Source organism: Moschus berezovskii, chromosome 10 (assembly GCF_049115385.1).
Source record: "Moschus berezovskii isolate FMDL1 chromosome 10, NW_MosBer_1.0, whole genome shotgun sequence".
Taxonomy (NCBI): domain Eukaryota; kingdom Metazoa; phylum Chordata; class Mammalia; order Artiodactyla; family Moschidae; genus Moschus; species Moschus berezovskii.
Genome location: NC_142469.1, coordinates 76809510 through 76825145, shown reverse-complemented (window position 1 = coordinate 76825145; position 15636 = coordinate 76809510). Strand labels below are relative to the sequence as shown.

The 15636-nt window shown below is 41.5% G+C and overlaps 1 protein-coding gene across 1 annotated transcript in view; it reads right to left on the bottom strand.

The window, feature by feature from the left end:
- ENPP3 (ectonucleotide pyrophosphatase/phosphodiesterase 3) overlaps positions 1-12712 on the bottom strand; it is an 88044-nt gene extending 75332 nt beyond the window's left edge. Inside the window, exons 1-2 of the mRNA XM_055433134.2 lie at positions 12585-12712; positions 4562-4637 (exon numbers count right to left, since the gene is read on the bottom strand). Coding sequence (XP_055289109.2) covers positions 4562-4637; positions 12585-12662 — 154 coding nt within the window. The 5' untranslated portion in view covers positions 12663-12712. The remainder of the gene's footprint in view (positions 1-4561; positions 4638-12584) is intronic.
- Between the last annotated feature and the right edge of the window lie 2924 nt (positions 12713-15636).

The following is a 15636-nucleotide window of genomic DNA, read 5'->3' as shown; positions in this document are numbered from 1 at the left end:
GAGTCATTTCCTAGGCAGGTTGATAAGAAGTCTAGGGGTCCCCAAGGAGAGAGGGGTCTGGAGTTCTCAAGGAGGAAAAAAGGATAAACTTCTTTTCCCTCTACATTCCTTAGGATTACATATCAATAATGTATCCTGCTTGAGGAAAGTCCCTGGAAAAAAATCTTCTGGCTAATCGTATAATCTTAAAATGTAAATTATGGGAGTAGGTCTAGTGAGGTCTTTAGTACCTCCAGACATTCTTTCCATTCACTGTAATAAATAATTGAATGGTTTGCCTTGGAAACGAACAGAGGTCATTCTGTGGTTTTTGAGACTGCATCCAAGTACTGCATTTTGGACTCTTTTGTTGACCATGATGGCTACTCCATTTCTTGTAAGGGATTCCTGCCCACAGTAGTAGATATAATGGTCGTCTGAGTTAAATTCTCCCATTCAAGTCCATTTTAGTTCACTGATTCCTAGAATGTCGACGTTCACTCTTGCATTCTCCTGTTTGACCACTTCCAATTTGCCTTGATTCACGGACCTAACATTCCAGGTTCCTATGCAATATTGCTCTTTACAGCATTGGACCTTGCTTCTATCACGAGTCATATCCATAACAGGGTATTGTTTTTGCTTTGGCTCCATCCCTTCATTCTTTCTGGAGTTATTTATCCACAGATCTCCAGTAGCATATTGGACACCTACCGACCTGGGGAGTTCCTCATTCAGTATCCTATCATTTTGGCTTTTCATACTGTTCATGGGGTTCTCAAGGCAAGAATACTGAAGTGGTTTGCCATTCCCTTCTCTGGTGGACCACATTCTGTCAAAAATGACAGAATGATCTCTGTTTGTTTCCAAGGCAAACCATTCAATATTACAGTAATCCAAGCCTATGCCCCAACCAGTAATGCTGAAGAAGCCAAAGTCGAATGGCTCTATGAAGACCTAAAAGACCTTTTAGAACTAACACCCAAAAAAGATATCCTTTTCATCATAGGTGACTAGAATGCAAAAGTAGGAAGTCAAGAAACACCTGGAGTAACAGGCAAATTTGGCCTTGGAGTATGGAATGAAGCAGGGCAAAGGCTGATAGAGTTTTGCCAAGAGAACGCACTGGTCATAACAAACACCCTCTTCCAACAACTCAAGAGAAGACTCTACACGTGGACATCACAAGATGGTCAACACCGAAATCAGATTGATTATATTCTTTGCAGCCAAAGATGTAGAAGCTCTATACAGTTAGCAAAAACAATACCGGGAGCTGCCTGTGGCTCAGATCATGAATTCCTTATTGCCAAATTCAGACTTAAATTGAGAAAGTAGCGAAAACCACTAGACCATTCAGATAAGACCTAAATCAAACCCTTATGATTATACAGTGGAAGTGAGAAACAGATTTAATGGACTAGATCTGATAGATAGAGTGCCTGATGAACTCTGGACGGAGGTTCGTGACATTGTACAGGAGACAGGGACCAAGACCATCTCCATGGAAAAGAAATGCAAAAAAACAAAATGGCTGTCTGAGGAGGCCTTACAAATAGCTGAGAAAAGAAGAGAAGTGAAAAACAAAGGAGAAAAGGAAATATATAAACATCTGAATGCAGAGTTCCAAAGAATAGCAAGGAGAGATAAGAAAGCCTTCCTCAGTGATCAATGCAAAGAAATAGAGGAAAACAACAAAATAGGAAAGACTAGAGATCTCTTCAAGAAAATTAGAGATACAAAGGGAACATTTCATGCAAAGATGGGCTCGATAAAGGACAGAAATGGTAGGGACCTGACAGAGTGGAAGATAATAAGAAGAGGTGGCAAGATACACAGAAGAACTATACAAAAAAGATCTTCATGACCAAGATAATCATGATGGTGTGATTATTCACCTAGAGCCAGACATCTTGGAATGTGATTTCAAGTGGGCGTTAGAAAACACCAGTATGAACAAAGTTAGTGGAGGTGATGGAATTCCAGTTGAGCTATTTCAAATCCTGAAAGATGTTGCTGTGAAAGTGCTGCACTCAATATGCCAGCAAATTGGAAAACTCAGTAGTGGCCACAGGACTGGAAAAGGTCAGTTTTCATTCCAATCCCAAAGAAAGGCAATGCCAAAGAATGCTCAAACTACGGCACAATTGCACTCATCTCACACGCTAGTAAAGTAATGCTCAAAATTGTCCAAGCCACGCTTCAGTAATACATGAACTGTGACCATCCAGTTGCTCAAGCTGGTTTTAGAAAAGGCAGAGGAACCAGAGATCAAATTGCCAACATCCGCTGGATCATGGAGAAAGCAAGAGAGTTCCAGAAAAATATCTATTTCTGTTTCATTGACTATGCCAAAGCCTTTGACTGTGTGGATCACAATAAACTGTGAAACATTCTGAAAGAGATGGGAATACCAGACCACCTGACCTGCCTCTTGAGAAACCTGTATGCAGGTCAGGAAGCAACAGTTAGAACTGGACATGGAACAACAGATTGTTCTAAATAGGAAAAGGAGTACGTCGAGGCTGTATATTGTCACCCTGCTTATTTAACTTCTATGCAGAGTACATCATGAGGAACGCTGGGCTGGAAGAAGCACAAGCTGGAATCCAGATTGCTGGGAGAAATATCAATAACCTCAGATATGCAGATGACACCACCCTTATGGCAGAAAGTGAAGAGGAACTAAAAAGCCTCTTGATGAAAGTGAAAGAGGAGAGTGAAAAGGTTGGCTTAAAGCTCAACATTCAGAAAACTAAGGTCATGGCATCTGGTCTCATCACTTCATGGCCAATAGATGGGGAAACAGTGGAAACAGTGTCAGACTTTTTTGCGGGGGGGGCTCCAAAATCACTGCAGATGGTGATTGCAGCCATGAAATTAAAAGACGTTTACTCCTTGGAAGAAAAGTTATGACCAACCTAGATAGCATATTAAAAAGCAGAGACATTACTTTGCCAACCAAAGTCCGTCTAGTCAAGGCTATGGTTTTTCCCGTGGTCATGTATGGATGTGAGAGTTGGACTGTGAAGAAAGGTGATCACCAGAGAATTGATGCTTTTGAACTGTGGTGTTGGAAAAGACTCTTGAGAGTCCCTTGTACTGCAAGGAGATCCAACCAGTCCATTCTAAAGGAGATCAGTCCTGGGTGTTCATTGGAAGGACTGATGCTAAAGCTGAAACTCCAATACTTTGGCCACCTCATGTGAAGAGCTGACTCACTGGAAAAGACTCTGAGGCTGGGAGGGATAGGGGCAGGAGGAGGAGGGGATGACAGAGAATGAGATGGCTGGATGGCATCACTGACTTGATGGACATGAGTTGGAGTGAACTCTGGGAGTTGGTGATGGATAGGGAGGCCTGGCGTGCTGTGATTCACGGGTCTCAAAGAGTTTGACACGACTGAGTGAACTGAACTGAACTGAATGACTATTTAGAGAGTATATAATTCCATTGCTAACACTAGCAAGGGGGTTCTCTTTCTGCCCCCTTCTGATGCCTATATCAGAAGCTTTCTCTGTCTCCTGTATACTTTAATAAAACTTTATTACACAAAGCTCTGAGCCATCAAGTCTCATCTCTGGCCTCAGATTGAATTCTTCTCCTCCGGAGGCCAAGAATCCCGGCATCTTTTTGTGTGTCAGCAACAACCTTTCAATACGTTCCTTGAGTAAAAGTGTCTAAACAATACATGGCAAGATTATAGTAAATGCACATAAAGTTTATTTATAGAGTCACTTGTAAATGGTTTATTTACTCTTACATACTAATAGGATATGGCAAAAGACATGTGAGGTGTTTTGATATTTTGAGCCATGAATCTCCTATTTTTTCTTTCTTCTTATGACAAAAATAATAATAATAATAGTTGTGAAGCTCTTACTGTGCACTCTATTTCAGGAAAGTGGCACTGCCTAACCAAGAAATAGTGAGATTTCAAGGATAGGGTAATATTAACGTGATGTCAAGTACAAATGTGGTGGCTAGAGGTCCTGGGAGTGAAGCAATTAAGACTTCCAAGGCCAAGTTTATCATCTGGTAAAGTCCTATGGATGGAGGAGCCTGGTAGTCTGCAGTCTGTGGGGTCGCTAAGGGTCAGACATGACTGAGCGACTTCACTTTCACTTTTCACTTTCACACATTGGAGAAGGAAATGGCAACCCACTCCAGTGTTCTTGCCTGGAGAATCCCAGGGACGGGGGAGCCTGGTGGGCTGCCGTCTGTGGGGTCACACAGAGTCGGACACGACTGAAGTGACTTAGCAGCAGCAGCAGCAGCAGCAGTAGGGAGAGAAGGAACCTTTGATCCAGTTACCAAAGTCCTCTAGAAAGGTGATGAAAAGTAAGTTGGGAAAAACTGGGATGATATGAACCTCAAAGAAGAAGGGAGATGAGATCAAAGGGAAAAGTCCAGAAGTGGCAATGGATAGTGCAAACCACAGGAAAATGGGGTGTGGGAAAAAGAGGAGCCTAGCAGGGGGAGAGCTACATGCAGGAGAGAGGAGGCAAGTCCAAGTTCTAACAGTGAAGGTGAGGAGAAAAAAAAGGAAAAAAATATTCTGAGGAAATGCTGAGGGATGTACCTTGCTCTTCTTGTCGTCTGAGTCCAGCCACCAGGCCTAATGCAATTGACACAGCCACCAGCAAAATGAGAAGAACCTGTTATAAAATTTTTAAAAATGTGACCTTTACAATTTCGTTAAAATATCCAAAAATCCAGATACCCCGTCACCCCCAATGATTGTTAGGGGAGCACAGTGTGCTAGCAGTGGTAGCCCAGATGGTAAAGAACCTGCCCACAATGCAGGAGACCAGGGTTCAATCCCTGAGTCAGGAAGATCCCCTGGAGAAGTGAATGGTAACCCACTCCAATATTCTTGCCTGGAGAACTCCATGGAAAGAGGAGCCTGGCAGGCTATAGTCCATGGGGTAGCAAAGAGTCAGACACCAATAAGCAACTTTCACTCACTCATTTGCTGGGTGATTGTTGTGGGAACAAAGTGTGCTAGCTTTTCATAATACCATAATTTTAAAATATCATTGATTACAGATTTTAAATTCAAATACATTAGTTCCAGTTGATTTAACCCCAAATTGAGTTAAAGTAAAAACAAGACCAAGGGGGCCAATTGTCTTTGCACATTTTCCTTTCTTAACTAGATACATGTTTGGAGATCATGTACTTAAATGATTTATTTATTTTAGTCACTCAGTCCTGTCCAACTCTTTGCAATCCCATGGACTGTAGCCTACCAGGCTCCTCTTTCCAAGGAATTCCACAAGCAAGAAACTGGAGTAGTTTGCCATTCCCTTCTCCAGAGGATCTTCCCAACTCAGGGATCAAACCCTGGTCTCCTGCATTGTGGGCAAATTCTTTACCTTCTGAGCCAAAAGGAAGCGCTTATTTATTTAAAAGTATCCCAAAACTCTGAAATCATGAACTACCTCATTTCCAGGAAACAGGATTTCTGATCATGAGAAAATAGTGAAGATATTTCAGTTCAGTTCAGTTTAGTTGCTCAGTCATGTCCGACTTTTTGCGACCCCATGAACCGCAGCATATCCATTGAGTCAGTGATGCCATCCAACCATCTTATCCTCTGTTGTCCCCTTCTTCTCCTGCCCTCAATCTTTCCCAGCATCAGGGTTTTTTCCAATGACTCAGCTCTTCGCATCAGGTGGCCAAAGTACTGGAGTTTCAGCTTCAACATCAGTCCTTCCAATGAACACCCAGTTGGACTGTTTGGATCTCCTTGTAGTCCAAGGGACTCTCAAGAGTCTTCTCTAACACCACAGTTCAAAAGCATCAATTCTTCTGCACTCAGCTTTCTTTATAATCCAATTCTCACATCCATACATGACCACTGGGAAAACCATAACCTTGACTAGACGGACCTTTGTTGACAAAGTAATGTCTCTGCTTTTTAATATGCTGTCTAGGTTGGCCATGACTTTCCTTCCAAGGAGTAAACGTCTTCTAATTTCATGACTGCGATCACCATTTGCAGTGATTTTGGAGCTCAGAAAAATAAGGTCAGCCATGGTTTCCACTGTTTCCCCATCTATGTGCCATGAAGTGATGGGACCAGGTGCCATGATTTTAGTTTTCTGAATGTTGAACTTTAAGCCAACTTTTTCACTCTCCTCTGAAGATATTTAACACATAAAAATATAATCTCCAAACAATTAACTAGCAAATTATCTGCTTTGATCTACATAGCACACAAATGTTTTAGGGTAATCTGGAAGTCATTGACTAAAGATTGTGTGTATAATCATTATCACCACGCTGACAAAGCTCTTCAGTGTAATGGACTTCATACTATGACTGAAATTAAACTGTGACATAAATTAAAGAGAACTCTTTTCACTAACCTCTTTCTCCATCAAGTCCAATGATAAGTATCCTGGATGACAGAGCTTGAACACACAGTTTACTTAGGTAATTAATTAGGTGTGCAGATTGCTTATGTCAACTACAAAATTGTGTCCCTGGTGGCTCAGATGATAAAGAATCTGCCTGCAATGCAGGAGACCCAGGTTTGATCCCTGGATTAGGAAGATTCCCCTGGAGAAGGAAACAGCAGCCCACTCCAGCATTCTTGCCTGGAGAATTTCATGGACAAAGGAGCCTGATGGGCTACAGTTCACAGGAATCACAAAGAGTGAGCAACTAATACTTGCACTTCCATAAACTGGCACTTGCCAAGAGCATTGCCAGAGACTGAACAAGGGCACAAGGGCATGTGCCATCTGACTCTGTGGGAGGGTGAACCCTGTGCTGTTGCAGCTGTTGATCTCTAACACCCCCCGAGGGAGTTCAGGGCGGAGTGAGGCACTCCATGCTCCAGGGAATCTGGTGGAACAGGTCTTTAGATAGCTAGATATTTTCAGAAACTGATTTCAGGATTCCAATCCCTGCATCTCTTCATATTTAGAAAAACACTAAATCTCTTCATGATGAGATGACTAACAGAAAATCTTTTGTAGAATGAGTGCTTAATAGCACTGAACTTCTCATTCCATTCATGAAGGTGAATGAGGAGAGTGAAAAAGCTGGCTTAAAGCTCAACATTCAAAAAACTAGGATCATGACATCTGGCCCCATCACTTCATGGCAAATAGATAGGGGGTGGGGAACTGGAAACACTGACAGACTTTATTTACTTGGGCTCCAAAGTCACTGCAGATGGTGACTGAAACCATGAAATTAAAGGATGCTTGCTCCTTGGAAGAAAAGCTATGACAAACCTAGACAGCATATTAAAAAGCAGAGACATTACATTTCTGACAAAGGTCCATAAGTCAAAGCTATGCTTTTTCCAGTAGTCATGTATGGATGTGAGAGTTAGACCATAAAGAAGGCTGAGTGCTCAAAAATTGATGCTTTCGAACAGTGATGCTAGAGAAAACTCTTGAAGAATCCCTTGGACAGCAAGGAAATCAAACCAGTCAATCCTAAAGGAAATCAGCCCTGAATATACATTGGAAGGACTGATGCTGAAGCTGAAGCTCCAATACCTTGGCCATCTGATGCAAAGTGCAGACTCATTGGAAAAGACCCTAATGCTGGAAAAGATTGAGGACAGGAGAACAGGGCAACAGAGGATGAGAAGGTGGATGGTATCACCAATTCAAACTCAGACATGAGTTTGAGAAAACTCAGAGAGATGGGGAAGGACAGGAAAGCTTGGTGTGCTGCAGTATATGGGTAGCAAAGAGTTCGACTTGACTGAGTGACTGAATAACAACTCCCTTCACCAAAATCTTATATATTGACCTTTCCCCACTGCCTCTTTGGAGCTATCTCTCAGAGCTATCTGAGGTGATTTCTACTGGGCTTCAGCTCTCATTTTGTACCAAATAAAACTTACCTTGCAACTCTCAAGCTGACATTAGAAAGTATTTTATAATGCCAATGAAATTTGTTAGTTTTTCTTTTAAATCACTTTAATGAAAGAAAAAAAAAACAGTGTCAAAATTTGCTTTTGATGATAAAGACCCTATATAGATTTGTTTGTTTGTTTGCCTTCTGGAAATCGACTAAAAATTAATCCATCTAACTTTTAAAATGGAAGTGAATTGAAGGATGGGGAAACGTGTTAAATACTATGAAAACAATTCTCATATGAAGTTTCAAAGTTAGCCCAAGGTCAGTGACCTCCAACGGATGTTCATTCATTAGAGAAGATGAAGAGGAAAGTGAACATAAACAGTTATTAAATAATACCATTAGCACTTTCCCCCTTATTGTGATTCTCAAAAGCCACTCTGTGGCTTTTAGATTAAGGCTAAAAATGTTACAAAGCAAAAATGCACTGGAAAACTTTCCTATGATAAACCTCACGAGTCAGAGTCAGCTATATTTCAGTTTACACCTTGTTTGTGGTTCTTTTACCATTCAAACTTGCTGGAAAAATAAGTAACATCTAGTTGTCTTTTGTTGTTGCTGTAGCTGTCGTTAAGACTATCAGTCATGTCTGACTCTTTGTGACCCCATGGACTGTAGCCTGCCAGGCTCCTCTGTCAATGAGATTCTCCAGGCAAAAATACTGGAGTGGATTGCCATTTCCTCTTCTAGGGGATCTTCTTGCCCCAGGGATCAAACCCAAGTCTCCTATATCTCCTGTACTGGCAGGTGGATTCTTTACCACTGAGCCACCTGGGAAGCCCTCAAGGGTAAGAAGGTTCATTTTCAATCTTGTATAATCATGACTCTAACTATGTAACTCTGAATAAGTTTCTTGATATTAAGGTGCAAATATATCTTAAACTATCTTATGCTATCTACAAATTGTGGAGGGGAGTACTCTGAACTCCAAAAATTACCGAAAAATAGATTTAAGAGACTAGATCTGATAGATAGAGTGCCTGATGAACTCTGGACGGAGGTTCGTGACATTGTACAGGATACAGGGACCAATACCATCCCCATGGAAAAGAAATGCAAAAAAGCGAAATGGCTGTCTGAGGAGGCCTTACAAATAGCTGTGAAAAGAAGACAAGCGAAAAGCAAAGGAGAAAAGGAAAGATAGAAGCATCTGAATGCAGAGTTCCAAAGAATAGCAAGGAGAGATAAGAAAGCCTTCCTCAGTGATCAATGCGAAGAAATAGAGGAAAACAACACAATAGGAAAAACAAGAGATCTCTTCAAGAAAATAAGAGATTCCAAGGGAACATTTCATGCAAAGATGGGCTCGATAAAGGACAGAAATGGTATGGACCTAACAGAAGCAGAAGATATTAAGAAGAGGTGGCAAGAATACACAGAAGAACTGTACAAAAAAATCTTCAAGACCAAGATAGTCACGATAACGTGATCACTGACCTAGAGCCAGACATCTTGGAATGTGAAGTCAAGCGGGCCTTAGAGAGCATCACTACGAACAAAGCTAGTGGAGGTAATGGAATTCCAGTGGAGCTATTTCAAATCTTGAAAGATGATGCTGTGAAAGTGCTGCACTCAATATGCCAGCAAATTTGGAAAACACAGCAGTGGCCACAGGACTGGAAAAGATCAGTCTTCATTCCAATCCCAAAGAAAGGCAATGCCAAAGAATGCTCAAACTACCATACAATTGCACTCATCTCACACGATAGTAAGTCATGCTCAAAATTCTCCAAGCCAGGCTTCAGTAATATGTGAACCGTGAACTCCCAGATGTTCAAGCAGGTTTTAGAAAAGGCAGAGGCACCAGAGATCAAATTGCCAACATCCGCTGGATCATGGAGAAAGCAAGAGAGTTCCAGAAAAACATCTATTTCTGCTTCATTGACTATGCCAAAGCCTTTGACTGTGTGGATCACAATAAACTGTGGAAAATTCTGAAAGAGATGGGAATGCCAGACCACCTGACCTGTCTCTTGAGAAACCTGTATGCAGGTCAGGAAGCAACAGTCAGAACTGTACATGGAACAATAGACTGGTTCCAAGTAGGAAGAGGAGTGCGTCAAGGCTGTATATTGTCACCCTGCTTATTTAACTTCTATGCAGAGTACATCATGAGGAACGCTGGGCTGAAAGAAGCACAAACTGGAATCCAGATTGCCGGGAGAAATATCAATAACCTCAGATATGCAGATGATACTACTCTTATGGCAGAAAGTGAAGAGCAACTAAAAAGCCTCTTGATGAAAGTAAAAGAGGAGAGTGAAAAGGTTGGCTTGAAGCTCAACATTCAGAAAACAAAGATCATGGCATCTGGTCCCATCACTTCATGAGAAATAGATGGAAAAACAGTGGAAACAGTGTCAGACTTTATTTTTTGGGGCTCCAAAATCACTGCAGATGCTGATTGCAGCCATGAAATTAAAAGACGCTTGCTCCTTGGAAGGAAAGTTATGACCAACCTAGATGGTATATTAAAAAGCAGAGACATTACTTTGCCAACAAAGGTCCGTCTAGTCAAGGCTATGGTTTTTCCCGTGGTCATGTATGGATGTGAGAGTTGGACTGTGAAGAAAGCTGATCGCCAAAGAATTGATGCTTTTGAACTGTGGTGTTGGAGAAGACTCTTGAGAGTCCCTTGGACTGCAAGGAGATCCAACCAGTCCATTCTAAAGAAGATCAATCCTGGGTGTTCATTGGAAGGACTGATGCTAAAGCTGAAACTGCAATACTTTGGCCACCTCATATGACGAGTTGACTCACTGGAAAAGACTCTGATGCTAGGAAAGGTTGGGGGCGGGAGGAGAAGGGGACGACAGAGAATGAGATGGCTGGATGGCATCACCGACTCTGCGGACATGAGTTTGAGTGTACTCCGGGAGGTGGTGATGGACAGGGAGGCCTGGCGTGCTGTGATTCATGGGGTCGCGGAGAGTCGGACATGACTGAGCAACTGAACTGAACTGAATTGAACATTTGATTTTAGTTTAACTGAATAAAGAATGCTAGAAACACAGATACGTTTGAAATTTCTTAATACACTTTTACCAAAATCTAGAAATAGTAGGGTTGAAACTATGATTTTAAAATATTGAGCTTCTATTTATGTGTACTAATAAACCATTAAAAGGATACAAAGAAGGGAAATATATGATGAACAAGATTTGCTCTCAAGAAATTGATAATTCCCTTTATTTATAAGATAGGATAAGTATGATAAATGGCATAAAGTTCCCAGAATAACAAATGTCAAATTTCCCAGAAAAATAAATGGAATATCTTGAGAGTTCCCTTTGTTATAGTTATTAAGCTCAATATTTACACACATTGTTTCACTTACACCTCCAAACAATGCTTGCATGAAAGAGAGAATGGTGAGAGCATTAAGTAAAGTTGGGATTCTAGGAGAAAACTGCAGTGGGATAGTTGTGAGAAAATCAGGCAAATGGTTTTGACTGTAAGGTAGATGCTGGAGGAAGGGCAAGCAGGCACTTGCTAACTTAGGACTGAAACTCAGTCAAAGGGGAGAACTAGTGGCTTATGCGGAATCCTTGGTGGAGAATACACTCTTAAATCCATGAAAGGTTAGAGTCTCTAATGAAAAGATCTTCACACAGTGTTTGGTGAAATGCCCAAAGAGAAGAAAGATAAATAAACAAATAATTCAGATAAGGATAAAAGTGATAAAAACAGGAATTTCAATGTCATCATGAAAGCAAGGGGAGAGAATTCAAAATGAGAAATTACTCCACAATATCTGTGTACTGTTCTCATGGAGACTTCGCAGAGAGAAGGACAGGGGAGAAGGATTGACTTTTGAGGAGGCGACTTCAGTGCAGTAAAAAAAACAACAAAAACCCAAAAACTAGAGAATAAAAAACAGTTGACTGGTGAGAAAACTGATGAAGACAATCAGAAGTTCGATGGTAAAAGGAAAAGAGAATGTAATAAAATCAAGGAAAGTTTTTGTTTTAGGACAGGGAAGATCCTACAGTACAAAAGAACAAGAAAGAGAAAACAGGCAAAAGAGACCATCCCTAGGAGTGAAGTTAAATGGCACAACATCAAGAATTGAAGGAAGAATTAAAGACACTGATTTTAATTCCTCACCCTTTGGTCTTAACATACTTGTGCACAAAGGTGACTTGGGAAATAATTATAATTATAATCATGCTAAAATCAGTGCTGCTAAATATTTTGCCACAGATCCAAGTTTTTCAGATTGACCAAATTTTGCTATGCAAATTTCTTCGGAGAAGGCAATGGCAAGCCACTCCAGTACTCTTGCCTAGAAAATCCCATGGATGGAGCAGCCTGGTAGGCTGCAGTCCGTGGGGTCGCTAAAGGTCGGACACGACTGAGCGACTTCACTTTCACTTTTCACTTTCACACATTGGAGAAGGAAATGGCAACCCACTCCAGTGTTCTTGCCTGGAGAATCCCAGGGACGGGGGAGCCTGGTGGGCTTCCGTCTATGGGGTCACACAGAGTCGGACACGACTGAAGTGACTTAGCAGCAACAGCAGCATGCAAATTTCCTATTTGCAAAATGTGATTTAAATCCTTCACTTTTCTTTAGAGTTGTCATCAGGGATAAAACTGAACACAGTTACTTAAAACTTCATATTTAAATAGCAACACAAACAAATACAATCCTAGAGTCATACCCCTACCTTTTGCCACAAACTACAAAGGTGAAAACGTTAAAATGTACTTACAATACAAATTATTTTATACTTCTTAGCAGTCTTTCTCTTAACAGTTTCTTCTGTTGATAAGCTCAGTGTAGATTGCATTGTTCTGTTAGCTAAATAAACCTGTTCTACCAGAAGACAGTACACTGATTTCCTTTTTCTAGTCTGACAAAGAGAAACTGCATGAATTACATCACAGTGACTGACTTTTAAGTATTTGGAAAGAGCACAGCTCTTTAATGATTGGATGGTTAAGACAGGAAAAAAAGCTGTAATGACAATAGTGTCATGAGATGAAAGTTCATTTCCTGTACACTGTAGACAACTGTTCCTTTTGTCCTTTGAAAAAGTCTAATTCAGGGTCTTACGGATTTCTTTCCATGGACCACAATGAACCACCAGTTCTTTAGAAATTCAGAAAAGCACAAAACCGTATTTGAATATCTTTGGCAAATGGTTCTCTGTACTGGGTAAACTTAGAATTGCCTAAAGCAGCTTTTAAATTTTAATTTTTAAATCATGAAGCCCAGGTTTCACATTGATAGAATTAAAACCTTCTGAAGTTTTGACAAAGGAAGCAGTATATTTAAATATCCTTCCTAGCGATATTTTTTTATGTAGCCAAGATTCGTCTAAACACTTTGCTTTGAGTCCTATATGCACTTTTGAATTCTCTCCTGAAAACGTTCACTCTGGATTCTAATCAAACTTGCCAATTGTACATGTGTGCATGCTAAGTCGCTTCAGTTGTGTCCGATTCTGTGCAACCCTATGGACCATAGCCCTCCATGCTCCTCTGTCCCTGTGATTCTCCAGGCAAGAATACTAGAGTGGTTGCCATGCCTTTCTCCAGGGGATCTTCCTGACCCAGATATAGAACCCTTCTCTTTTATGTCTCTTGCATTGGCAGGCAGGTTCTTTACAACTGATGCCACGTGGGAAGCCACTACAGTTCAGTTTAGTCGCTCAGTCGTGTCCGACTCTTTGCGACCCCATGAATCACAGCACGCCAGGCCTCCCTGTCCATCACCAACTCCCAGAGTTCACTCAAACTCATGTCCATCGAGTTGGTGATGCCATCCAGCCATCTCATTCTCGGTCGTCCCCTTCTCCTCCCGCCCACAATCCTTCCCAGCATCAGACTCTTTTCCAGTGAGTCAACGCGTCACATGAGGTGGCCAAAGTATTGGAGTTTCAGCTTTAGCATCAGTCCTTCCAATGAACACCCAGGACTGATCTCCTTTAGGATGGACTGGTTGGATCTCCTTGCAGTCCAAGGGACTCTCAAGAGTCTTCTCCAACACCACAGTTCAAAAGCATCAATTCTTTGGTGATCAGCCCTCTTCACAGTCCAACTCTCACATCCATACATGACCACGGGAAAAACCATAGCCTTGACTAGACGGACCTTTGTTGGCAAAGTAATGTCTCTGCTTTTTAATATACTATCTAGGTTGGTCATAACTTTCCTTCCAAGGAGTAAGCGTCTTTTAATTTCATGGCTGCAATCAGCATCCGCACTGAATTTGGAGCCCCCCAAAAAAAGTCTGACACTGTTTACACTGTTTCCCCATCTATTTCCCATGAAGTGATGGGACCAGATGCCATGATCTTTGTTTTCTGAATGTTGAGCTTCAAGCCAACCTTTTCACTCTCCTCTTTCACTTTCATCAAGAGGCTGTTTAGTTGCTCTTCACTTTCTGCCATAAGGGTGGTGTCATCTGCATTTCTGAGGTTATTGATATTTCTCCTGGCAATCTGGATTCCAGTTTGTGCTTCTTTCAGCCCAGCGTTCCTCATGATGTACTCTGCATAGAAGTTAAATAAGCAGGGTGACAATATACAACCTTGACGTACTCCTTTTCCTATTTGGAACCAGTCTGTTGTTCCATGTCCAGTTCTAACTGTTGCTTCCTGACCTGCATACAGGTTTCTCAAGAGGCAGGTCAGGTGGTCTGGTATTCCCATCTCTTTCAGAATGTTCCACAGTTTATTGTGATCCACACAGTCAAAGGCTTTGGCATAGTCAATGAAGCAGAAATAGATGTTTTTCTGGAACTCTCTTGCTTTCTCCATGATCCAGCGGATGTTGGCAATTTGATCTCTGGTTCCTCTGCCTTTTCTAAAACCTGCTTGAACATCTGGAATTTCACGGTTCACATATTGCTAAAGCCTGGCTTGGAGAATTTTGAGCATGATTTTACTTGCGTGGGAGATGAGTGCAATCAGATAAAGCTAAAAGACCTGAGGGACTTGGTCATCTGCTCAGATCACCTTGGTGAGTGATCTCTCGGAAGTAAGATTCTGCCAGGTCCTCAGATTCCCACAGCAAGGTATTTTGTCGTTATTGTGCTATGACATACTGATTATATAAAAGAAAGATTAAACCGACATCACAATTTGTCTCAAAAGCAGGATATTCTGAGGACTATAAGTCCTATTCCTAGGACTCATGTACTCATCTAGTAATATAAGCCTTTGTTTTCTTTCTGGGTTTCTGGGGTTTCCCTGGTGGCTCAATCGGTAAAGAATCTGCCTGCAATGCAGGAGACCTGAGTTCTATCCCTGAGTTGGGAAGATCCCTGAGGGAGGGCATAGTAAGCCATAGTAAGCATTCTTGCCTGGGAAATGCCATGGACAGAGGAACCGCGCAGGCTGCAGTCCATGGTGTCGCAAGGAGTTGGACACGATTGAGTGACTAAGCACATTTGCACTTAAGACTATCTAGTCTCTTTAAGTCTGGTTCTCAGTGCTCCCACCTTTATCTTCCTCTCTGTTACAGTTTGCTTTGTGTGTCAGATTGGGTAAGCTATGGTAACCAGTTGTTTAATCTCCCACACTGCCAGAACAGCCATTCTCTCTTCTTCCTCTCTTGTTTCCCAAGCCCCTTTAACCTTGAGAACACAAGAAAAGACCAGACAAGGAAGTCAGGAGACCTCTGATAAAGTCTTACGTCTGTTTCAAAGTAAAGGACTCAGCATTGGATTCTTCATTTTCTAAGTTGATCTCAGATTATCTCCATGCTAATAACTGTTGGATGTTACAAGGGAGAAATATCTTAGGTCTTCAGAGCCTG